The sequence below is a fragment of the Candoia aspera genome, chromosome 18 (assembly GCF_035149785.1).
Source record: "Candoia aspera isolate rCanAsp1 chromosome 18, rCanAsp1.hap2, whole genome shotgun sequence".
NCBI lineage: Eukaryota > Metazoa > Chordata > Lepidosauria > Squamata > Boidae > Candoia > Candoia aspera.
In genome coordinates, this window is record NC_086170.1 from 4,232,067 (window position 1) to 4,255,965 (window position 23,899).

At 51.4% G+C, this 23,899-nt stretch overlaps 3 protein-coding genes across 3 annotated transcripts; 1 reads left to right on the forward strand and 2 right to left on the reverse strand.

The window, feature by feature from the left end:
- Positions 1 to 546: 546 nt before the first annotated feature.
- Positions 547 to 8,518, reverse strand: LOC134507169 (uncharacterized). Its single transcript, XM_063317662.1, has 5 exons — positions 8,505 to 8,518; positions 7,954 to 8,090; positions 5,923 to 5,993; positions 5,039 to 5,221; positions 547 to 2,410 (listed from the first exon to the last, which is right to left on the reverse strand). Exons 1-5 carry the CDS (start codon positions 8,516 to 8,518, stop codon positions 2,165 to 2,167), a joined length of 651 nt encoding a protein of 216 aa, XP_063173732.1. The 3' UTR covers positions 547 to 2,164.
- On the forward strand, positions 7,832 to 9,892 carry LOC134507170 (lysophosphatidic acid receptor 6-like). The gene is made up of 2 exons (XM_063317663.1): positions 7,832 to 8,180; positions 8,730 to 9,892. The coding sequence occupies exon 2, from the start codon at positions 8,822 to 8,824 to the stop codon at positions 9,890 to 9,892; it is 1,071 nt and encodes a 356-aa protein (XP_063173733.1). The 5' UTR covers positions 7,832 to 8,180; positions 8,730 to 8,821.
- Positions 9,893 to 10,932: 1,040 nt separating this feature from the next.
- Positions 10,933 to 23,155, reverse strand: INTS11 (integrator complex subunit 11). The gene is made up of 17 exons (XM_063317414.1): positions 23,054 to 23,155; positions 21,523 to 21,620; positions 20,987 to 21,060; positions 19,873 to 20,101; positions 19,049 to 19,147; positions 18,056 to 18,090; positions 17,680 to 17,818; positions 17,127 to 17,191; positions 16,386 to 16,575; positions 16,042 to 16,125; positions 14,448 to 14,537; positions 13,848 to 14,010; positions 13,021 to 13,128; positions 12,426 to 12,487; positions 11,757 to 11,899; positions 11,262 to 11,391; positions 10,933 to 11,092 (listed from the first exon to the last, which is right to left on the reverse strand). The coding sequence occupies exons 1-17, from the start codon at positions 23,079 to 23,081 to the stop codon at positions 11,027 to 11,029; spliced, it is 1,803 nt and encodes a 600-aa protein (XP_063173484.1). The 5' UTR covers positions 23,082 to 23,155; the 3' UTR covers positions 10,933 to 11,026.
- Between the last annotated feature and the right edge of the window lie 744 nt (positions 23,156 to 23,899).

The following is a 23,899-nucleotide window of genomic DNA, read 5'->3' on the forward strand; positions in this document are numbered from 1 at the left end:
CACACCCCACTTACCCCTCTTACCTGTGAGTCCCGTCCTCTCCGCCGCCCATCCGGCTGGGTTTCCACAGGTGCCGGCAACACAAAAGCCCTTCCATACTTACCACTTTGGCCTAACCTGGTTCGTTAGGCCAAGGCTTGATCTAACAAGCAAGGCTACATTTACCCTCCTACCCCACCCAACCCTGATAGTTTTACTGCCCACAAAACCTTCCCCCAGGAATGGACGTTCTGAAGGTCACACCCCAAAAAGCACCCATTTTATAAATTGAGCAAGTTCCTTGTTTTTATTATTTTCAACTGCTTTGCTGGAAAGCCTTAATTTTAAAGTGATGGATAGTTGGACAATATACATACATACGTGTCTGTGTGTGTAAAAAACAATTCCCTTCTCAGCCCCAAGGGTGGTGGGTGTCTTCCTCAGCCTGGGGTCCCCAAAGTCCCCAGACTTTGAGGGTCCTGCGCAGGATCTCAGCTGTTCCCAGCACTGCACTCTTCCGGACAGAGAGCTCTGAGGTTGCTCCTGGCATCTGCTGGAGCCCCTCGCCCAGCTTGGGGATCACAGCCCGGAGTGCCCCTACCCCCACTGGGACCACTGCGGCCTTCCCTTTCCACATCCCCTCCAGTTCCTCCTTCAGGCCCTGGTCCTTCTCCAGCTCCTCAGCCGCCTCCTCCTCCTCCCTGATGCTGCTGCCACTGGGCACCGCTACATCTATCACCACCACCACCACCTAGCGGTCCTTCTCTAGTACCACGATGTCCGGTTGATTGGCCAGGACCTGCCTGCCTGCCTGGATCTGGAAGGCCCCCAGGATCTTAGCCCTGTCCTTCTCCACAACCTTCTGTGGAGTCTCCCAACTGGACTTGGGAGGGTCCAGCCCATACACCGTGCAGATGTTCCTGCACACAATGCCCACTACTTGGCTGTGCCGTTCAATGTGCGCTGTTCCCATTACATCTGTTCTTCTTGATCATGCTTGGCCACACAATCAAGAAGTGTATGTGTGTACACACACACACACACACTCATGTATATGTACATGTACATGTTTACACATGTACATATATACATATATCTTAATGTGTGTGTGTGTATCTTGTAAGAAGCTACGGTACCACTGAGCTATCTTGGGTTGATTTTGGTGCTGTTGAAAATGCACAAGCGGGGGAAAAGGACGTGTGGGTGTCTTGAAACCGAACAGGCAAGCTTGGCCCCACGTTTTTTCCACCGCTGTACAAACTGGGGAGACACACACACACACACCCGCAGACAGGGTGGTTGAAAGCAGGCAAAGGCTAAACATGGATATGCAATACCTGGGTGTGGATGCGAGGGAAAATGCGCAATTCCGCATCCTCAGCCAGCCTACCAAAAAAAAAAAAAGAATGCACACATCCTTCACGCACAAAACCCAATTAAAATGGAGCATACCTCTGTCTGTGTACACACACACACCACTCAAGGAGGGAAGCAACAGGCTCCCTCCCAACTACAATATCCTTCGTCTGCTTCCTTTTCTCCCCCTCCCAACAATTCCCAGGCAGGTCCCCAACTGTGGGTGGGCTCTCTGCAGCCTCCCAGCAGCAAACACCCAGATATGCAAGGATGGGAGGAAAAAACCAACACTGCACACCAAAGAGAGACACAGAAAGCCAAAGAGAAAGAGAGAAGGTGCCCCACAGAGCTTGGCTGTGCTGTACCATCCGAGCTGAAGTAAACACGGACCGGAGGAGTTTTCAGTGCCGGATCAGTTTGTCTTTGGTATTATTTCAAAAGTTGCCAGCGATGCAAAGACCTCCCGAAGAAGGAACTGTGTCGTACCGGTTCCAGCCAGGGATGTTCTCCCCAGAAAAAGGAAGATGGGTGGTGGTGGTGGTGTTACCTTTCTCCTTTGGATCCGCTCATTGGCCATTCTGCCGAGGTGTATTTCCACAACGCGGCGGAGAAAAGGCAGGTAGGCCCCCTCCCTCTCCAAGCTTGACTTCGTTGCTTCCTTCCTTCCTTCCTTCATCTCTTTGGATTAGTTCCTCCCACCCTCCCTAATCCAGAAAAACATCCCGTCCGTTCTTTCAATTCCCCAATTCAGAAAAGTCCCACGCGGCCTCTTGGGTGGGCTTGCTTCTTCAGACTGTGAAATGTCAGACTGCGGAGGAGAGGCGGGGGGTTATGACGGGGGCTTGGCGGGGTCGCCGAGAGCCGCCATCAAGGGGGTCCCGTTCTCCTGCTTTGGTGAGACCCGGCTGGGGAGAAGCGTCCCGCCGTAGGGCGACGAAGCCACACTTCCGGTGGAGGCCGGGCGAAGCTCCGCAGGAGGCAAGTTGCCATCGGTGGGCTGCAGGGCCAGGGGCTGCAGCGGAAAGGCCACCGGGAAGCTGGCCACGTAGAACATGCAGCCCACCCGCTTGGCCACCTGGGGAGAGAGCAGAAGGGGAAACGGTGCTCGTGAGCACGAGAAGGGAGCGCACCTCTGCGTGAACCAGAGAACTGCAACTGCTCTGCCAGAAAGAGTGGGCCCGCCTGGCATCAGCCACAGGCTCTAAAGCAGGGCTTCTCAACCTTGACAGCTTGAAGATGTGTGGACTTCAACTCCCAATTCCCCATCCAGCACAGCTGGCTAGAGAATTCTGGGAGTCGCAGTCCGCTCATCTTCAAGTTGCCGAGGTTGAGAAACCGTTTTAGACCCTGCGCTAAACAGCCTTATGGAGGCAGAGGGCCCCTGGTCATAGGTATTATTCAGTCTGCTTAGATCTCCCTGCCCTTGGCGGTGCTGCCCCGTGATTCCTAGTTGGCTGGGATCGGCTAGCATCCCTGACTGGCTGGGATCACACACCCGTGCACACAAAACCTCGACAACCTGCCCCAATCCAGTGCCACGTACGTGTTGGAGGACCAGATTCATCTCCCCCCGCCAGGCTACGCCAGCTGGCGATCCTGCAGTAGCCCAACCTCCCTGGAGCCCACCGGCTGCAGAGAGCTGTTGTAAGAGAACGCAAGCCTGAGACTCTCCCTTGAGCTAGAAGTAATGTTTCCCCCCACTCCCTTTCTCATCTGGGGCTATTTGCAGCTGGCATTTGCTCCAGTGGCCTTGCCAGCTCCCTCTGGCAGAGGTCCCTCATCCCTTTTTTACTTCTGCAGCAAGCTGGGGGTGGGGGAGAGGGAGAAGGAGCCCCTGCAAGCTGACTTCAGCAGCTGCATGGAAACACTTCCATGACAACTTCCTTCTCCCTGCTCCTTGGCAGAAGTGGCTCCCAGCCTCATTCATAAGCCATGCCAGCAGCTGGCATGGGCTTGAAACCCAGAGAGGCTGTGGGGGGAGCACCTTAACCCTTCCTGAGCTGGCGGTTCCCAGCCAGAGGCCACCTCCCTCTTCCCTGTGGAGCAGAACGGAAGCACCGTCATTGATCTGCCAGGTTAAATTGCCGGGGGTCACAAAGAGAGAAAAAAAGATCAACTCAAATGGAAAGACCACGCCCAAATTTGGGCCCTTCTTTCACCACCCTCTGTATATTTGCAGCCTCCCATTTCCATTCAAAAGGACATTACGCGTGGGCCTCTCTTCAGATACACACATCCTTGCACCCCTCTTATTTTGCATACCAAAGATTTCTCCTCGTCTTTCATTTTGTGGTGCACGCTTTTCTCTAATGCGTGGGACTCTTTGTTTTGCAAACCACACAGCAAAGTTCAGAAACGTGCAGATGTCAAGGTAGAACAGCGTCTCTGGTTTCTGGGTAGGTCTGCTGCCCAAAGCCCAGCCAAAGCACTTCCTTTCCCCAGCAGAGAATGGGCTTCAGGCAAGGGCCAACAGGCTTTAGGCAATCAGCCGCACAGCCCCGCTGCTCCATGAAAGCCATCTGGGAACAAGGGATTCCACCCGCGTAGCGCTCAGAACGTTGCATCAGGCCCAGCAATTTCTGTAACTTACATCAGCGCACCAACACGCCTCTACAATCCTGGCAGAATGCAATCTTCCCAGTCCAGGCCTATCGCCCACTATTGTTGCTGGGTTCGTGTGAAGTGCGTCTCCCAACCCAATATTCAATTAACTGAACATTAAGGGGAAAGGAAAAGGATCAATGCACGGCTACGTCTAATAACCAGAAAGGAAAACCCACACCACGCTCAGTGTGTTGTGTAAAGTTGGTTTCATTGCGATCTACCAGATGTGCTGCATTCTGCAAATAGTAGCGCACTCTCTCTTTCAGAAATCCCAAATTCCTCAGAGTATAATGCAGCTTTTCTCTGCAACCCCCCCCCAATAATTTTTGCCCCCTCTTCTCCTCACCCTCCAGCTCCAGACCAAAGAAGCAGAACAGCGGCTCCAAGCCACTCAAATACACCACTGTCTCGGGGAGACACCGAGAGCCGAGAAACCAGCAATTCTCTCGTGGAAGAAACGCGTATTTGCACACCCCCAGGAACCTTCGCCATACTGCAAATGCGGGCTTAAAGTATTTCATTTTGCACGCACAAACAGGCATCTCCTCTTCCCCAGCAAAGCCCAAGCAGGCGGCGGCCAAACCACCTCCGGGCGAGCAGCAAGCCTCCTCGCCAGCAGGCCAGCCCCCCTCCAAAACGCCACCCAGGTTGCTAGATCTCATGAGGCGCGTTAAAAAGCCAAGCCGTTATCCCCAGGGAAACCAGCCCCTGATTTGAGCGCGCTAACTGGCTGCGCGGCCCCTCCCCCCTTTCCTCTCTGCTGCGGGAGGGCAGCGAAGGGGGGGGGTCCTAGTGGCGGTTTCTCTCTTCCTCTCCTCCCCCCGCCCGGCAGCCGCATTAAACCCACCCCCCGTTTATTTTGCCCCCTCGCGCTGCCAACGCGACGGTGCCCCGGACGGAGGCGGCGTTGCGGGGTGAACCTCAGCAAGAGGCGAGCGCGCTGTGTGTGCGTGTGTGCGTGTGTGTGCGGTGCGCGTGCAACCCGCAGCCCCGTCCGCCCTCGGCGTCTCCCTCCCCCGCCGTCCCTCCGCCGCGAACCGCGGGGCCCAGCCCGGGGGCGGCTGAGGGGGGGAGACGCACCGCCCGGGCGCCCCCTTACCGGAACGGGGCGAGTCCTGCCGCGCCCCGCGCGCCGCTCCCCGCCCGGACGCTGCGGCCAGCCCGCCCTGCGCAGCGCGCATGCGCCCGCCCGGAAGAACCGAGCCCCGCCCCGCCCCAGTCCCTTTAAGAGGCGGCGTTTCCCGAAGAGGCGGCGGCTGTTTCCCACGTTCGTAATTTGCAGCTGGAAACATGTTTCAAATCCAACCTTATATTTATCACTTTGCTACTGTTTCACAAAGGATGGACGTTCGACTGCTACTTGCTGTAACTCTTCAGTGAAACTTCCATTTCCAAAGAGAGTCTACCTCAAGCACCGATAGAGGACGAATAAGCAGCAGCGTTGCGTTTGCACCCACACTCCCCCCGCCCCCGCCAGACAAGGCGGCTTCGGAACGCTTCTAATGGAGGGAAAGAATTCTGCACGTGGTCAGAGGTCCTGAGTCCAGGATGGCCCCGGGATCCGACCGGGCCCCCCCCCGCTCGGATCTCGGGGCCCGTTTGCACAAAGGAAATTGGCCGCTTCGCTTCGAGGTTGGCAATTTTCCCCCGCTCCCTCCAGGAGGCTCCGGCTGACTCCCCGCCCCGCCCGCCCCGCGCCGGCGTTCCATGTCGAGGCGACGCTCGCAATCGAGGCGCGACGCCCCGCCCCTCAGGGCCCCGTGAAAGCGCCCTATCTTTTCACTGGAAGCGGCGTTAGGCGGCCGGCAAGCTGCCTGCAGACGGCGCCCAGTCGGGGGAGGCAGCTCGCCGCTTCCCGACGCAGGGAGACAGGAGAGAGGGGAAGGGGGATAATCACGCCGAAGAGAAGCGTCCCGCGTGGGGCATGCTTTAAAACGGTCGACCGAATGCGTTCGCGCAGGGGAGGCGACGTAGTAGACGCACCCTGGAGGGGGCCTTTATCGCCAGGAGCCCCGAGCCGGGCACAGGCGTCCTGGATCGGTTGGACGTCAAAACTGCCCATAAAAGTGCAAATCATCTAAGATGCATTAAAATGCATGCATTTTAAACGATAATTTAAAATTCTGTAAATGTGCGCCTCGCTGCACCGTTGGCGTACAGCAGAACGGAGAAGCTTCTAAGCACCTCAACGGCATCTGTTTGCAAAAGGCGGTGCCTTAATTATTCTCATGCAATTGCAGCAAAATTGTGGTTTGGTTAGCAAACTGTCATTTAGGATGGTGCGCACACCAGATCAGGGGAGTGAATTCCCCTCAGGTTCAAAATGGAGTGGTGGCAGTGGCTGAGGAAGCCAATCTGCCAAGGTGGCTGGGAACAATGAGAGAGGCAATTCCACACTATTCAGTTGCCCGGGATAGATACCTGTCCTTCCCTTCCCATGCTTCTCTGCTGAGCACTGCATTTGGTTCTGTTTCAAAGTCCCATCAGTAGAAAATTGGTTTCAGTTCCGCCGTTTTCTCATGCTTTGCTTCAACAGAGGCCTTGGTTTGTTGAAAGCGTGGTATGCAAATATTTCCTTAAAAGGTTTATGTTCCTCTGGGTTTGCTGCAGGGCTGAGTAACTAACTACCGCAGAAGTCTTACGGGGTGAGGTTTGACTCGCCCATTTTTCTCCTTCAAGTGCAGCTACGAGACACAGCTTGGCAAATGCACCATCAAAAACACACGGTCTGCAAGGACAGGACATAAACCTTTGCCTGCTAACACAGTCGTAGCTGCGTTGCCATGTCTGTCAGCAAGGAGAGGAAATAACACATTTTGAACCCTGTAATAAGACAGGAATGGGGGAAGTCTTCGAGAAGCTCATCCTTCGAGAAGCACAAGGCTTGAAGTGGCCCTACAAAATGAGCTGGGGAACAAATTGTGTTTCCTTGCTGGCAGGGGAATTCTGGGAGTTGGAGCGCACACCTCTTCAGGTGGCCGAGGTTGAGAATCACTGGGCTAGGCAGAACAAATGAATCGCGCTGCAGATGATTCAGAGGCCGGGAGAGGCACACGCCTACGTCTGGTTAGCCACGAGGAGAGGAGGCGGCTTTCTCTTTTCAAAAATGAAAAGCAAAAAGGAGCAGGTGCTTTTGTTTCCCCCGCCGCCTTGCCACATGCCTGAAAATAGCACCGAGAGTGGCTGCCGCAGCGCTCTGGGGCTCGGCTGCCCCCAACTGCGGGCGGGCGGCAGGCAACGTGCCGTTTGCCTCCCTGCCTCAAAAACCTGCAGGAGGTGAGTTTCTGCGGCCGGCCGAAGTGACGTGAGGGGATGGGGTGGGCAGCCTCGCCTCCTTGCTAAAGGAAAGAGGCCCTTTTCCAAAACCCCAGGGCCCACCCCCGCTGGGTTGGAAGAAAGGTCACCGGGCCTGCTCACACCCCTCCTGCGGGGAAGGCCGAGTCAGTCTGGTGAGCCCTGGTGGGGATAAATAATAAAGTCCTGAATAAAGTCCTTACACAGCTCTTATGGGAGGATGGGTTGTTCCTTTGGCAATGGAGCCCTTGGTTAGTATGGGTTACTTTCCGGCAGACTTGTGTTTCCAGCTTGCCAGCATTTCCTCTACTGAGTGCCTTTGACAGCTTTTTACCTATGCCACAACCCCAGTGGGTTAGAGTCTGCAAAGCACTTTTCAGATCCACTTTCAAAATGATAAACAATATAGCCTATCTTAGCAGAGTATTATAGACTTAATCAAGTTTTTCCATTAAACGCTTCTTGACAATTTTGGTTGTGCGAAAGAATGAATCTTTTCAGCCCTGCAGAGGTAAAAGTACCCCATTATTATTTTGCTGTCTTTTCATGCCTCCGGAGACTCACGGCCACCTTTTAGGTTCCCTCCCCACTGCCTTATTTGAGGGGGGCTGGTACGATCAGGATAGAGGTCTTACAGACCCTGGGGGCCACCAGTTTGGCCCTTCTGCTCTAAAATCTTACGGAAAACGCTGTGGAATTGGGAAGGCACCACCGCCTAACACTGATCCGCATGTCCCTTGCTGCCTCGGTTGTGCTTTGCAAAACTCAGCAGCAAAGCTTTGGTCCCCTGCTTCCGGTGCAAAGGACGTGTGGGAGGCCCTTTCGGCTTGCAAGCGGGGAAGAGGGGGAGGAAGCACCTAAAAATCAAAAGCGGAGAACTAAGCTCAGACACCCTCAAAGAAGAACACCAGGACTGCTGCCGACGGAGGCTGGGGGTATGCAAACAGGTAGGTTTTTCATGTTGTTGTTCCTATGGTTGATCACGGTGAAAATACACAGAGGCTCCCTTAAAATAAATCTCCACCCACAATTTGGGAGCTTCCACCCTCACTTTTTAACTTCTTTTCTCCCCTTAAGAAAGTTTCATAGTTCTGAAAACTTTGCCCAAACGTGCTAAGAACTTCTTCCTTCTATGCAGGGGGCGAGCTAACACAGTTCCTGCTTTCCTAAGCACTGTGGCGGTGGGGGATGATGGGTGTTCTATACCAATAAAGGGGCCCTGGGTTGGGAGAGTTGGGCTTAGACCGTTGGGCCAGCTAGCCTTTCGGTACTTTTGCCAAGCCATGGCTGGCCAACTCAACCGGAAACTAAACCCAGGTCAGGGCGGCTAATTGCAGCTAGAGGAATGCGGCCGGCATGTTTTTTCTTTTCTTTTTCAAAAAGAAGCTTTGAATTGTCAAGAAGTCTTACCTCTGCCTGTGTCTTTTTCGGACCAGCTTCTTTTTTCCCAGCCAGGCAGGCCAAGCTGACCTGAGGTGGACGGCTTCTGCTCCCAGCTGCTTCTCGCTGGCCGCCTTCGCTCCCAGGATTGAGGGGCTGAGAGGATTCCTGCAGCAGACAGGGCTGGGCCTCTCCCGCTCCGGAGAAGATGGAAAACCAGGCCACGGCAAACGTCAGCAGGCAGTGCACCCTTCAGGCAGACTTCCAGTATTTCCTCTTTCCTGTGATCTACGGCGTTGTCTTTGTGTTGGGCCTGCTCGAAAACGGGGCCGCCCTCTACCTGCTGATCTGGCGGGTCTCAAAACCCCCTCGCTCCTACGTCTACCTTGTCAACCTGGCCATGGTGGACACCCTGTTTGTCTGCATCCTGCCTTTCAAGATCCACTACCACCTTCACCGCAACGACTGGGTCTTTGGGGACGTGGCTTGCCGCATCACGGGAACCATGTACTTCCTCAACATCTACCTCAGCATGGCCTTCTTTGCGTCCATCTCCGTCGACCGGTACGTGGCCGTCTTGCGCCCGCTGGCGTATGTCAGGATCAAGAGCGCCCACTACGCCCTGGTCTCCGTCATCCTCTGGGCGGCCGGGCTGAGCATCGCCGGCTCACTGATCCTGGGGGGGCCTCTCGATGCCAACGTCAGCAACGCCCGGGTCTGCTTTGAAGGCTTTGGAGAAGCCTCATGGAAGGGGCGCATGGCCCCCTACAACATCTGTGTGCTGGTTTTCGGGTTCATGGTCCCCTTTGTGGTCATCTTGATCAGCTACCCTTTGATCGCCCGGCGAATCTCACACATCCCTCGCGGTGCTTGCCGAAGGAAGGCCCTGACCACCATCTATCTCATCCTCTCCATCTGCATGACCTGCTTCCTGCCCTTCCACCTCACCCACCTCCTGCATTTCCTGATGCGGGCCGGCCTCATCCAGAACTGCCGCTTTGCCGCCTCCATTTACAAGCTGCGCCGGGTCACCTTGGCTCTGGTTAGCTTCAACTGCTGCCTCAATCCCATTTTGTACTACTACACCTTGGCCAGCAAGCAGTGCCACTGGCGGTTCTGCTGGCAGAAAGGGACTTCGAAGGTCTACACCGTCAGCGGTGGCCACAGAGGACGCCCCAACCAGACGCCGCCATCAAGGAATGGGAGATGGCCACAGAGGATGCCCCAACCAGATGCCGCCATTAAGGAATGGGAGATGGAGCAGCCCAGCTGCCATTGAGGCAACGCGGATGATCCCCCCAAGAAAGTTTGCTGATCTTTAAGGGGGCGACGTTTGCCCAGGGCTTTGCCAGTTCCAGGATAACATTTAATTTCAGGTGTCATTTTAGGTTTTGGAGAGGGGCTAAATGTTTTTCTATCTTTCCAGATTGGTGGGGCATTCAAAACACAAGCCTTGGCTTTGGCAGGGAGGGGCAAAATTGTCTTTTTGTCGAGGCAGGGATGCTTAAAATTGCCGGCTGAGAACTCAGAAAGCAAGGAGATTGCTTAAATGCAGCTTTCGGGGGCTTGGTTTGACTGGGCTAGAGAAACAAGGACACGGATTGGCTTCCCATGCAGTCTTCCCCGAGCTAAACAGCGGATGAAGTTTGCTTTGGTGTCAAGACAGCTGGTGTGCACACCTCCCTGGAAACAGAGCTGCCATGTAGTCCACAGAAGGTCTCACAGGAAGGTAAACACTCTGCCTTCTTCCCGTGTCTCTGCTGAGAGTCTTTGCCAGGGTCTTTCCAATCGCTGAATCGGGGTGTTTCCACTCAAGATGCCTGGCACCTGGGCACAGGCCATCTGGGACAAGTAAGACCAGTAATATGGAAGTAAATGTCTTTATTAAGACACAGGCGTAAAATGCAAGTATTTACACTGCTCGTTTTAGGAGTGCGCAGAGTATTTGGGGCAGGAGCTGTCCTGCACACAGAAGGGGCCTCTGCCAGGACTTGCCTGTTTGGGTGGGTGGGTCTCTGCGCAGAACAAAACAAGGCTGTTGGGTTTGGGCAGAAGCAGGTCGGAGAAAAAAGGGAAACCGAGGGCATGGACAGGTGAGCAGACAGACAGAGGGAAGACGCTGGAAGACAAGGGTGGAGGATTGGGGGGGCTGTGCCACTCAGGGACGTTGGCAATGGCCAAAGGAAGAGAAGAGGCCGGGAAGATGGGTGGAAGACGGGCTGGTGGGTGGTGCAGAGCAGAAGGGGAGGAGAGGAGGGCTCAGCCCACCTGGATTGCTTCATCCCAAACTGCCAACGGTGACAGAAACAATGTGGATTGCTCTCTTTTTGCCAAACCACGGCCGGCCTCCTGTGCAGACCTGCCCCTCTTTGTAAGCAGAAGTTTGTAACAGCGGCTGGAGGCATCCAGAGGCTCAGCCTGTAATCTGAGGCAGGGCTTTTTTCAGCAGGGAGGTGACGTAGCTACCCATTTCTTCATCCTGCACGCAGAACCCAGAGTAAAGATTTCAAGAGTGGCCCTTGCTTTGTGGACTTCAGCTCCCAGAATTCCCATTGATCATCACTGAGAACTCTGGGAAATGAAGTCAGATGTAAAGGTGCCGCCCCAAGCAGCCATCTCCTCTCGTAAAATCACGTTTAAAACCTTACCTGGTACGTCCAGGACACCAGCAGAAGTTTGGTGGCAGGATCTTCAGACTGCACCGTCACCTGGATCAGGATGGATTCCACCATGATGGAGGTATCGGAGAGGTGCTGAACGGAATAATCCTTCAAGGCTCTAGGGAAAAAACACCAGGATGCTAAATCCCTCCCGGCCTTTTCACACGACCCCAGAGCATGTACTCTGCTTCTCACAAGCTTTGGTTGCAACCATGTAGGTCTTCCAATTCTTGGATAAGCTGCTCCTTCCAAACAATGCCAAGACACTTGCCTTATTAAAACCCATTTATTAAATCTTGTGCTTTTAAAGACATTTAAAGTGACATAATATTGAAGCAGGTTTCGGTGGAAGTCCCCCTCAACGCGAGCTTGCTCTTTCCAGCCAAAGCAACGTTCAAGTCCTCAAGGTCAGGCGGATCGTCTGGAATCACCACTGGCCCTTGCCAATCTTGTCCCCGCTCAAACTCTACCCTGGGTGCTTACCTTTTGAGGTGGTTGTACACGCGGAGCCCGGTCTCGTGTTCTTTGCGGGGGTCCTGAAAGTGGATCCGGCAGGTGAACCTCAGCTGGTGCTCCCCCAGCCCCAATTCCTTTAGGGCTTGCTCAGAAGAAACCAAGCGGAAGCTCTGTCGAAAAGCAAAGGAGGGCCCTTCGCGTTTCATCAAGGGGTGCAGGCTGCGTGGCAGGAAATCTCTCCCCCCCCCCCAACAGAAAGGAAAGAGTCGGCAGCCGCTGTTTCCATGCCACAGATCTCTAGCCCAGGTCGCTTTGTCAGGCCAAACGCTTTGCGGGTGGCTGAGATTTTGCCCCCTTTGTGCCAGGTGATGGTTGTAGGTAGGAAAGCAAATGTGTTGGCAGATCTTACCAGGGGTGGGAGGGGTGCTACGCTGCGTTCCTCCCAGTTATGGAATTATGCATTTACCCAAAAGGAAGACTTTGGGCTGCCGAAATAAACTCTTTAAAATGAATGCAATGTCATTTGAAAGCCTTCCTTTTTCTGGCTTCGTGTTCTCAGAGGCCAGGTTGTCATAAATCCCTTCCGCTGGGAAAAGGGAAGGTAAAATCCAAATGGTTTCCACCCTTGCTGAGCTCCCTGGATTCCTGGAGGGGGGTCGTGGCTGGGAAAGCAACGCCGGGCTGCCACTCACTCACATTGTCCTTGATGATCAGGGTGCCATGCAACAGCCTTGGCTTCTTGGGGGCTGGCGAGGGGCCTAGGGCAGAAAAAGGAAAGGTGGGTCACCTGCCCCCCTTGCCTTCCAAGACAGTCTCCAAGGAAGGCCGTTCTGTCTACCCACCACTGGCCTGGCCCACCCAGCTTACACCCTCCTGGCAAAACTCTGTCCCCAGCTGGCTCTTTGGGGACGGTTTCCCCTCCCCACTCCCTCCCAAAGATTTTAAGTTGCCGTGTTGACGTGAGACCCATACAGCTTTGTCTGCATCCTCTCCCCTTATAAATGGGCGGTGGTCTTTTGGGCAGATGAGGGCCGGAAGTCAGAGAACGTGTTAGGAACAGAAGCCCCCAAGCTGGTGGCCTCCAGGGCAGTCGGATTACAACTCCCATTGGCCCAAACCATTTGGAAGCACTACGTTGGGGGAAGGCTGGTGCCCAGGGCAAAGCCCCCAGAGTAGAAAGGTTGCAGGGAGAGCTGAGTCATATAAAAACAGCATAAATGCAGCCAAAGACATCAGTGAATGTCTGTTCCCCCCCCAAACGATAATGGGTGTTGAGTCCCACGACACCCACCAACGGCGAGCGATCTCTTCAGCAGCCCAAGAGAAATATCCACGGGGATGTTAGGATTGGTGAAAACAGTCACTGTTTCCCCATTTGCAGGCATATGGCACTGGACCCCTGCGTGTGAAAAAAAGCAAGGTGTTGGTTAACCCCGCTGGACAAAAGAACCATTCCTGTAATCAGGAGCCAAACCAGGGGCTTCTGGTTTAACCCCGCCCTGTCAGGGAGGACTAGAAGAACCCCAGCCTGAAAACGCTGGAGAGTAGCTGCCAGCCCGTGCCCACCATATAGGGCTAGACTTGACTGGTGCAAGCAGTTTCCCGCATTTAAAAGCCCCAGAAGGTCCAGTTAATTGAGCACAGAAAAGGTTGTTGTTCCCACCCTGGAGACAAGCAGAAGGGCAGATCCCAAAGCTTGTCACTGCAGCTGATGTTCCCCATCCCAAGTTAGCAGACAAAACTTAACACTGCCAGCCCTTCTGCCTGTCAAAAACTGCACTCCGTTAAAGATTAAAAAACAAGTTGCCAAAATGCAGCTGTGGCACATCGTAAAACCAACGTCAGGCCGTTTAAGTCATTGATTTTTGCAGGAAATGCAGAACTAAATCAGAAAACCGGCCAGGAATGCTAGTTAGTTGCAAACCTGCGCTCAACCACCGAGCCGCCCTCCTTGGTTGAGGCAGAGACGGGTTCCCTCTTCACTCTGAGCCAGTTCAACTTCTGCATCAAATACATTCAAGCTTTCTATGTTTTGAGAAGCCCTTGGAAGCCACAGGAGATGGGAGGCCGTCCCCCAAATTCCCCAACATTCCTGCTCAGATTGGACACACCACGTACGAAATTCTTGCTCAATTTTCTGCTTCAGAAACTCCATCTTCTTGGCCTCGCCGTGGACCAGCAGGACGTTCCGGGGCTCTGCTTGCCGGATCAGCTGCATGATCCCTTTGGCATCGGCGTGTGCGCTGAAGGACATATACTCCACCTGCATCTTCACTTCCAGCTGTGGGGAGCAAAGAAAGTCAGGCCCCGGGAGGCAGCATGCCTGGCCGCTCAAACCAAGGGCCTCAGTTGGGCAGGACAACTTCTATTTATAGGGTGCAATCTGGAATGTTCCCCTGCTTTTTAAAAAAACCTCCCTGTGTGTAGCAAACTGTGTGTAGCAAAGGATTGTGCTCTTGCTAAACGGCTGGATTTCTTCAACCATGATTCTGTCCCCCGTTTTAGACTGGTACCTTTCCAGTTTTGGGCCCTGCCACGTCACTTCACCCCACCATCTCGGAATACTTCCTCAATAGTACAGTACACAAGGACAAAATTGCAACCCACCTCCTTTTTAAAAAAAACAACCGATGGGGCCCCACATTTAAAAAGCAGAGGTCCAATACATAATTGCAGTCAATCGTTCTGAACCCCCCACTCAGCGATGGTCCAACTCACAACTTGTCTGCCTTCCATTTCCAGCTTCCGCTGCCCGCCCAGAATTTTGTGGCCCACTGTTCCTTGCACACAATAACCTGGCATGATGACCTGGGGAGGAAACCCAGAAAGAAATCAAAGGAGGCCACCATGGCTTTGCAAACAAAAATGGACAGTGGCTAACGAGTGTGAACTTTCAAGGCAACTGAACGCAAATTCACATTCATGCGGATTTAGAGCAGCTGAGTTCGCACAGCCCGGGCTAGCAACACACAGACTATTTGCCCTCTTAATCCTTTTCCTAATCTACTGTTGTGGTGAGGGCTTGCTCTTCAGAAATGGACAAAAGTTCCTTGTAAAACATGCTCCTCGCTGCAATTTTCCTCCCAGTTACTAATGTATGCACTTTAAATACTGGATAGCATTCAGAGTTAAAACCATGCTGTGCGATTGCAGCAAATCTGCTTGCAAGGACAGACCCAGGCCATGGCCTAGCTCAATCCCCACATTGGCCCATTTTCTGGCTGAGACCAGGAATCCCAGAAAATCCCACAGGGACGTCTGACAGCCCAAAGGAGTTCTTTTCTTCTGGCAATGCCAATGTAAGGAAGGGTGGTCTCTCATTAGCTGTTCAAAGATCGGAAGAATGAAACCGTCAGATCCCCCAACCCCGATCAAAGGATTCACAGAACCCCTTATCGGGGCATCTGCCATCGTTCCCTTCTCAATGGGTGTGGACTCTGTGTCGCCAGATGGGAGTGGGTGTGAGATTGGAGTGTGGAGTATTATGGCAATGGAAGACATCAGGGACAATGACTTGAGATACACCAGAAGCACCACCTGGATGGGAGGGGGGGTGACATACTTTCGTGGGGGAGGGGACCAGTTAAGGAAATGTAGTTTTAAATCTAGGTATAAGTGGTCTGCTCACTTGAGGGAACGATATTAAAGGCAAAACTGAAATACTTTGGCCACATAATGAGAAGACAGGACACCCTGGAGAAGATGCTGATGCTGGGGAGAGTGGAGGGCAAAAGGAAGAGGGGCCGACCAAGGGCAGGGTGGATGGATGATATTCTAGAGGTGACGGACCCATCCCTTGGGGAGCTGGGGGTGCTGACGACCGACAGGAAGCTCTGGTGGGGGCTGGTCCATGAAGTCACGAAGAGTCGGAAGCGACTGGACGAATAAACAACAATAAGTGGGAACTCTCCATTCACAGCTTGACCTCTGTACCATTCATTTCGCTTCATTAAAACAGTTAAAGGAACACAGCCTCCTGACTGTTATTGTGTGCATGCTCGAATGAACAGGTGCTGACAGAAACCTCCACATTCAGTAGCGGTCTACTGCTGACTAGCAGAGGCTGAGTGAACTGTCTTTTCAGAATGAGAATGCTGGGCTCAGGGGGCTTTAGGACTGACCTGACAGGCAGCCTGTTTTTTAAGACCCCAAGTACTTGAGCAGTTCAAACAACGCTTTAGGCTTTCTGATGCGAAAGCATGAAAAATGCAAGCAAGTCTTAGCAGACAGCGCCAGCCTGCAGGGCTTTGCCCCCTCTGGGCCATTTTCTTCTGAATGGTGGAGCCAAGTGGACTTGCCATGTCTCTCTTACCATATTTTTCTCGTTGCCAGCCCACTTCTTGAAGATCTGGAGGGACTGGCCCGCGTGCAGCATCCCTGGCGTAGCAAACACAACCTAGTTGGTGGGGGAGAGGAGAGATCTTAGATCAATCAACCCCAGGCTAAATTGGGGGGTGATAACTGTTTTGGCTTTTAATTTTGCTTTATTGTAAACCACCCAGAGTCCCTCCTTGGGAGGGAGATGGGCAGTGATAAAAGTTGATTGATAAATAAATAAATACTGAAGCCCCCCACGCCCCCCCTCACTCCTGCCTTCCCCCCCCTTAACACAGCCATGTTGTGGTCTTAAATGCTGCTGCCCCCACGCATGCATACCATGGGCCCAGGGTTGTCAGCAAACGCCCTCTCAAAGGCCTTAATGTGTTTGAACTCAAACATGTTCCTCTGGACAAATGTCTTCCGGATCTTCTGGTTCGTCCAAGTGATGAACAGCTTGTAGTAGTGATTGGCCTTCTCCGTCAGCCCCGTGGAGAAGTAGATGGGCGCCTTCAAATTCATGCGCTCCCTCGGGTGGGGAAAGGGACAGGCGGTGGTGGGGAAGACCGAGAGGGAAGCAGGAGGGTGTGACTCTGGCATTTCAAGGCAGGGCAAAAGAGAGCGCTCAGCCATTTCTTTGCTCTTTATATGGCACAACTCCCAGCCTCGAGCAAGATGCACTGTACTAAACGTGAAACCGCAAGCCAAGGGGGTTGTCCCTTAACTCAGCCGCAAGTGCAGGAAAAAAGGGCCCACGCTTTTGGCTGCATCCTCCCTGGGGCTGCTCACAAAAAAGCCACGCTTCGTTGCCTCCCGTTTTACCCTCCCCGCTTTCAGTGCCACATCCCGCTGCGGCAAGAGCTCGGCATGTCTACAAACCGGTGCTCCTCAACCTTGGCAGCAACTCCCAGAATTCTGGGAGCTGACGTCCACGCAGCTGAAAGCTGCCAAGGTTGAGAAACACTGCTATAAACCAGTCACAATGCTGGGGAGTGAAGATTCCTACAAGCAGCATGGATTTTCTTTCGGCAGGGAGGGAGCAACGGTTTCAAGCCAAAGGACGAAGGGCTGCCTGCCTACCAGAAGGTCTCCAGCAAAATGCAGAGTTCTTGAGCCCGGCCCAGAGCAAACACTGGGATCAGGACCTGGAAGGGAGGGAGGGAGGGAAACATCAGGTTCAGGTGGAAAACTGCAGCCCAGTTATCATCCCTGCTTTTATCTTAGAGAGCAGAGGGTGGAGAGACAAGACACAAATGTTAGGCCTGGTCTGTTCTACGCCAGAGTGCCAAGCTAGAGCTGGCCCTAACATCTCAGCCCCTCAAACTGCACAGAAGCAGCAAAAGTGACGGTGATTTCCCCCGTTTTGTTTAAAGCCACCATAGCGGCCATCATTCTATGGTCTTTCCGTTCCGATTGATTTTCTCTTTTCTTTACATTGCTGTGGTGGAAGGAAAGTGGGCCCCAAAGTCCAGATCCCCCAGTGAGCCAGCCCCATCTTCTGGGGCTGGATATGGATTTAAGGTCAGGTCTCCCTCAGACATACTCCATGGTATTTTGCCCATAACCAAGCTTTTCCGCTGCAGGCGGTTCTCTCCGCGGAGCAGTCCAACTAGGAACCACTAGCGTGACGTACCTTCCCCCCACGCTCAATGCTTTCGTGGACCTTCTTCAAAAAATCCCGTTCCCTGCAGCGTTTGGAGTCTCTGATGGTGGTGGCATACGTGGATTCAGAAATGAGCAGGTCGGGGCGGCATTTGTCAATCCAGGCAGCCCTAAAAAGCAAAGCCCGGAATTTTCAGCACCTAATATGCCAATTGCTGGATTCCTTTGTTAAAAAACAAAACACCACCCTCTGCCATCTTGTAGTGTTATCATATGCAATATTTTAAAAGCAAGCAAATTATAGACCTAGAGGATTTTTTTTTTTTTTGCATTACATCCCTTCAAGATAAGCGGAATTAAATCAGTTAATCAAAATCAATTTCTCCCACTGAATCCAAAGTGCTTACCCCAAGTGCCTGTCTGGTGTCATGTTATAGTCGCCCTAACAAAGAGAAAAAAAAATGATTTACTCCATTTACATCCTCTTCTTTTCATACCAAAGGCTCCCAGTGGCTTACATTGTAGAAAAAGCAAAAACCCTAAAGAGAAAAACCAAGAACTTAAAACAAATGTTGAAAAAACAGATTAACATTTAAGGATCTGGCTAAAGAGATGTGCTTTAACTGATCTTATAAAGAGTATGGACAAATGCCACACTGAAGAAAACAACTCAAGAAACTGTTTGCTAGGTGTCTAGGCCCAAGGGGCCTCCCAGCAGATGCAAATTTGCTGTCCTTCCCAAATATACCTCCATTTTTTCCTCTGCAGCAGCAGTACCTGCTGTAGCCACAAGAGAGCAGCATTCACTCTCCTTTGCAACTTGCAATGTCCAAATATGTCCACCAAGGGCAGACTTTACAGCCCTTTGCATTTGGTTGCTTTCAAATCATGCTAGCTGCCTTGAGCACTTGTTAGAGCAGAAGGTTAAGGAATGAGAAACAACAACAACAATAAGGCCTCAAAGGGTAACCTCTGCTGCCTTTTGCCAATAGTAATATCCCATTGAAGATATAACTTTAATTTTAATTTGTAATTTTAACTTTTGTTGTTTCTCAATTTTGTTAACCTCTTTGAGCGCTCATCCCAGTAGAAACATGAAATTATAAGAATATTAAGACTCTAGAGATCAGCCTTTGGAGACCTTTGTCATGTCTTAATTTCTAGTCATATTTGTAATGGGAAAGGTAGTTCCTTAGCCAGCTCCTAAAATACTCGGGTTTGAACAATTAAACCAACATTTAATTGCATCTGTGCAGAACGTTCAACCCAGGAGTGATGGGATAATGTTATCATGCCCAGGTTAGCACAGCTCCAGCTTACACCAAGCGCATCACAGAAAACAGAGTTTGGGTGAAAAAGGGACCATGGAGAGATGTGGCAATTTCATCCAGGTCACTCACAGTATAAACCACTGATTCACAACCAACTTTAATCTGGAACATCGCAGCCCCAAGGACATGGCCAGCATAATAGGCCTTGATCTCCAACTCACTGTCCACCTGAAAAAAAAGATACATGTACTTATTACTGAAAAACCAGTAAACAGCCACAAAGCAGCATTTTTTGAAGGCTGCCTGACAGTTTTCTGAGATTCTCCAACTGAGAATTTCCCAAATTCAGTCAGAACCCAAAGAACCTGACTAGACCTAGCCGGTTACTAAACCAGGTATCGGGGTCACCCCAACTGGTTTTCATAGCAACTGTGGGCAATTTGCCACCACTGTGTGAGTAAATGTCCAGTATAAGCCATGACGACGTTGCAAACATGATTAAGTCATTGCACAAATTATGCAAATGACCTAGTGTGTCATTTGTGCCATGTTGTGACACAGAGCATGTCACTTCCTGCTCCTCCCGTGACTGTGTAGAAAGATGAGGATGGACAGTGTACACCTACACAACACGCACCTCAAAATGTTCTTTCTTTTAGTTCAATTAGTTGGCTCCCCCACCCCAAATGGGGTGTGTCCTTCTTGACCACATACCCCATTCCTTGGTCTAACCAGATCCATGGTGGAGTACATCCAAACCTGGATGAGCGCAGATCCCAGAGTAAATGGAGCTACAAATATGGCTTTTACCTTTGTTCAATATGCAGGGTGGGTGGGGCCTGGGGAAGGAATTGTACCCAGACGTTTTCCTTCCCCAAATTGTGCAAAGGTTCCTCCACTGAGGAATGTTCTGGAAATCTGGGTTATGCCACCTAAAGATCACCTCTCCCTACCTGGACAGTCTGATGAAGGTGGACAGCCACCACTTTCTTCATGCAGTCCTTGATCATTTGGGATGTGAAAAAGTTTGTCTCCCCTTTCTTGTCCACAGTGATCTTCCGGAAATCTTCCAGGAGAATGGGGCAAATGGCTTTTGTTGGGTGGGTCATATAAATTGGCCCATCGTAGCCGACCATCTCGCTGAAGTAGGGAAGGGCCCCGCAGTGATCCAGATGGAAGTGGCTGGGAGTGACACAAATCCAAGATGGGTATTAAGAAGGGCTCCGTCAGGGAGTCTCAGTTCAACTCCACTTTATTTTGGAGTATAATTCCATCAAACGAAACCCGATTCAGAATTGATCTACAGCATCTCCAGGGCTGTAGCCCAATTTCCAAATCAAACATGAGAAAAACGTTTGAACGTTAATAGAACTTCAGCAGAGACTGTTTTGCCTAATTGTTGACTCTATTTCTGAGCACTGTAGGGAAAAAGTCCTATTCAGATATTGATAAAAGGGTAAAGGTTTCCCTTGACATTAAGTCCAGTCGTGTCCGACTCTAGGGGGCGGTGCTCATCTCCGTTTCAAAGCCGAAGAGCCGGCGTTTGTCCGTAGACACTTCCTTTGTGGTCATGTGGCCGGCGTGACTGAACGGAACGCCGTTACAGATATCAGATATTGATACAGCATGTGAAATTTACAATATACAATATCTGTATCAGATATTGATACAGCATGTGAAATTTACCTGACGTGCTTTATTTTTTAAAAACTGTTTACATAATATCAGTCAATCAAATAAATAAATCAGCTGCATCAGACAACCATCTTTTGGCAAAACCTCCAACTGAAAATCTCTGAGAACCACAGCAGGAAAACCTGTGGGTGAAGTCTGCGAGAATTCCAGAGGTTTTTAAGTTAATATTTGGGGAAAAACAAGAATGACACTAAACGTCACTGATGTCTGCAAACGTGAGATGGGGAAAGACAAAGGAGGACAAGGCTTAACAGTGCAGTCAAACTTGTTCTACAGGAGGTACATCAGCCGGCACATCTCAAGCCAAGTTGGCTAGCAGATAGTAAAGGATGCTATTTTTTACCTCCTAAAACACAAGGGAGACGCGCTCACCTAATGATGACACAGTCCAGGAAGTCTGTCAGCCTTCCATTCTGGGTGATGTAGGAGAAGTCAGGAAACCGCCTCTAGAAGACACAAGGGCAAGGACACCACGTCTCAGCTTTTCCTCCCTCCAAGTCCTCTCTTTTCCACCCAATTAGCCACAGATCTCAGGCTGCCTGAACCACTGTGAGCCAGAGATGAAAGAAGGTGAACGTTCTCAGCCTCATTCACAAGCTGATATAGAGCAGGGTTTCTCAACCTTGGTCACTTGAAGATGTGTGGACTTCGACTCCCAGAATTCCCCAGCCAGTGCTGAAGTCCACACAATCTTCAAGTGGCCAAGGTTGAGAAACACTGATACAGAGGGAGCACAAATGCCATCCCACAGCCTTTCACTAGGACGGTTGAGGTTCACGGAAGACGGAGCCCAGCCTTTCTGAGCTCCAGGTTCAATCCCGCACGTGTATTTTGGGGCAACCTCAAGCTGGATCTGTTAGTGCACAAGCCAGCTGGAGCACAGCCTGCCACGCTCCAGTCCCACTTACATCATCATTGAACCCCATGTGCATCCCGCAATCCAGCATGACGTTCTTCCCGGCAATGGACACAAGGATGCAGCTGCGACCCACATCCTGGCCAGCTCCTAAAAAAGAGAGAGAACCAACACGTGAATTGGCTTCATTAAGCACCCATCAGTGGCTTCATTATTTACCGCCCAGAGTCCCCCTTTTGGGAGAGATGGGCAGTAACAGAAATGTGATAGATAGATAGATAGATAGATAGATAGATAGATAGATAGATAGATAGATAGGAGAGATGGGCAGTAACAGAAATGTGATAGATAGATAGATAGATAGATAGATAGATAGATAGATAGATAGATAGATAGGAGAGATGGGCAGTAACAGAAATGTGATAGATAGATAGATAGATAGATAGATAGATAGATAGATAGATAGATAGATAGGAGATGGGCAGTAACAGAAATGTGATAGATAGATAGATAGATAGATAGATAGATAGATAGATAGATAGATAGATAGGAGAGATGGGCAGTAACAGAAATGTGATAGATAGATAGATAGATAGATAGATAGATAGATAGATAGGAGAGATGGGCAGTAACAGAAATGTGATAGATAGATAGATAGATAGATAGATAGATAGATAGGAGAGATGGGCAGTAACAGAAATGTGATAGATAGATAGATAGATAGATAGATAGATAGATAGATAGATAGATAGGAGAGATGGGCAGTAACAGAAATGTGATAGATAGATAGATAGATAGATAGATAGATAGATAGGAGAGATGGGCAGTAACAGAAATGTGATAGATAGATAGATAGATAGATAGATAGATAGATAGATAGGAGAGATGGGCAGTAACAGAAATGTGATAGATAGATAGATAGATAGATAGATAGATAGATAGATAGGAGAGATGGGCAGTAACAGAAATGTGATAGATAGATAGATAGATAGATAGATAGATAGATAGATAGATAGATAGGAGAGATGGGCAGTAACAGAAATGTGATAGATAGATAGATAGATAGATAGATAGATAGATAGATAGAAGAGATGGGCAGTAACAGAAATGTGATAGATAGATAGATAGATAGATAGATAGATAGATAGATAGATCGATCCAGGCTTTTATTGATACTCTCCTTGGTTACCCTAGGCGAGCCAGGAATTCCACCCAGGCAAGCAGGCAAACCGGTGGAGGATAATTGGGTTACTCCTTCCCTCCTTGTTCTGGTCAGTAAAACACTTCTTTTTCCCTTTTTAAAACTCACCTACTGCCTGCCCACGCTTCCACACTGGGAACTCCAGCTTCTGGACTCCCAAATACAGCATGGAAATATGTCCTTGGCCCAACCTGGGGCCAGGGATTCAAACAAGCCGCTGTTAAGTTTATTTAATCCCCTGACCCGGAGCAGCCTCCTCTAACCAGCCTTTCCAACGTGCTGAACCCAGGCCCCGCAATTCCCAGCTTTTGCAAGAGACTCGCTCATGGCAGGTCCCATTTTCCCTTCTTCTGTGCCGGAGGGGAAGAGGGAGCTTCCTTACCCAGGGGAGTCACTTTTATTTCAGGCATCCCGGAAGGACGAGGGCTTCCCCGGCTCTGCAGCGATCACCGCCCCGGCATTACAGGCGAGCTCGTCCGAGGCTTCCTAGAGGGAGGCGAGAGATGGGGCTGAGCCACGCAAGGAAGGGGAAGAGTCTTCACTCCTTGCAATAAGTTACCGCAAAGGCCGGAGGTGACCAAACCACAGCTCCCGGGGTGGACTACAGTTCCCATCGGCCACAGCGCTGCGTGGCCATGCATGCGGGCCCGGTCCTAAAGGGGTGGATCCCGCTGTTCAACACCTCCCCAGGCAGCCTGGGGATGCTGGGAGCTGTAGTCCAACCTGGAAAGGCAACCACCCTTCCCGCTACTCGCCTGACTCCGGGGCCCCTGGCGCGCAACGCCGCCTGAGGGGCGCGCATGCGCAACATTGCCGCCTTGGGCGAGACCGGCATAGATTAACGAGAAAGTATAGAGTGTTCCACAGACCCCGCTCTTCCGGGTAAAGAAAAAAAGAAAAGAGAAATCCCGAGGTCTTTGCAGCAAGCAAAGACATGGCCTTACTCGGCCTCTTTCCAGTCAGATCAGACGATTCAACCCTAAAACTGCAGTCGGGGAAGCTGAAGTCAGCGTTGCCCGCAACTACGCGAACGAATGCTGACCAATCGGCAAGAGGACGAGTCTACTTTTTCTTGCTTCTAGAAAAGCCAAGAAACCACACCCGCGGAGGGTTGCGCATGCGTACCGCGGGTCCGAGGTCTCAGAAGCGCGATCCCCGAGTAAGCTTCTGAGCCTTCATTGGCAGGCGGCTGCAAACGCCGGCCAGCGGGGCGCCGATTGGCTGGAGG

What these genes read in the sequence shown, in the direction of transcription:
- LOC134507169 (XM_063317662.1), bottom strand. An exon ending in CAAGGGACATGCGGATCAGT is followed by an intron (nt 5,994 to 7,953) that starts GTTAGGCGGTGG and finishes TTTTATGGGCAG; the next exon opens with TTTTGACGTCCAACCGATCC. An exon ending in CGATAAAGGCCCCCTCCAGG is followed by an intron (nt 5,222 to 5,922) that starts GTGCGTCTACTA and finishes ACATGTTTCCAG; the next exon opens with CTGCAAATTACGAACGTGGG.
- LOC134507170 (XM_063317663.1), top strand. Translation starts at nt 8,822, where the DNA reads ATGGAAAACCAGGCCACGGCAAACGTCAGCAGGCAGTGCACCCTTCAG.
- INTS11 (XM_063317414.1), bottom strand. Translation starts at nt 23,081, where the DNA reads ATGCCTGAAATAAAAGTGACTCCCCTGG. An exon ending in ATTTTGCTGGAGACCTTCTG is followed by an intron (nt 16,576 to 17,126) that starts GTAGGCAGGCAG and finishes TCCCCACCCGAG; the next exon opens with GGAGCGCATGAATTTGAAGG. An exon ending in CCCTGATCATCAAGGACAAT is followed by an intron (nt 11,900 to 12,425) that starts GTGAGTGAGTGG and finishes GCTTTTCGACAG; the next exon opens with AGCTTCCGCTTGGTTTCTTC.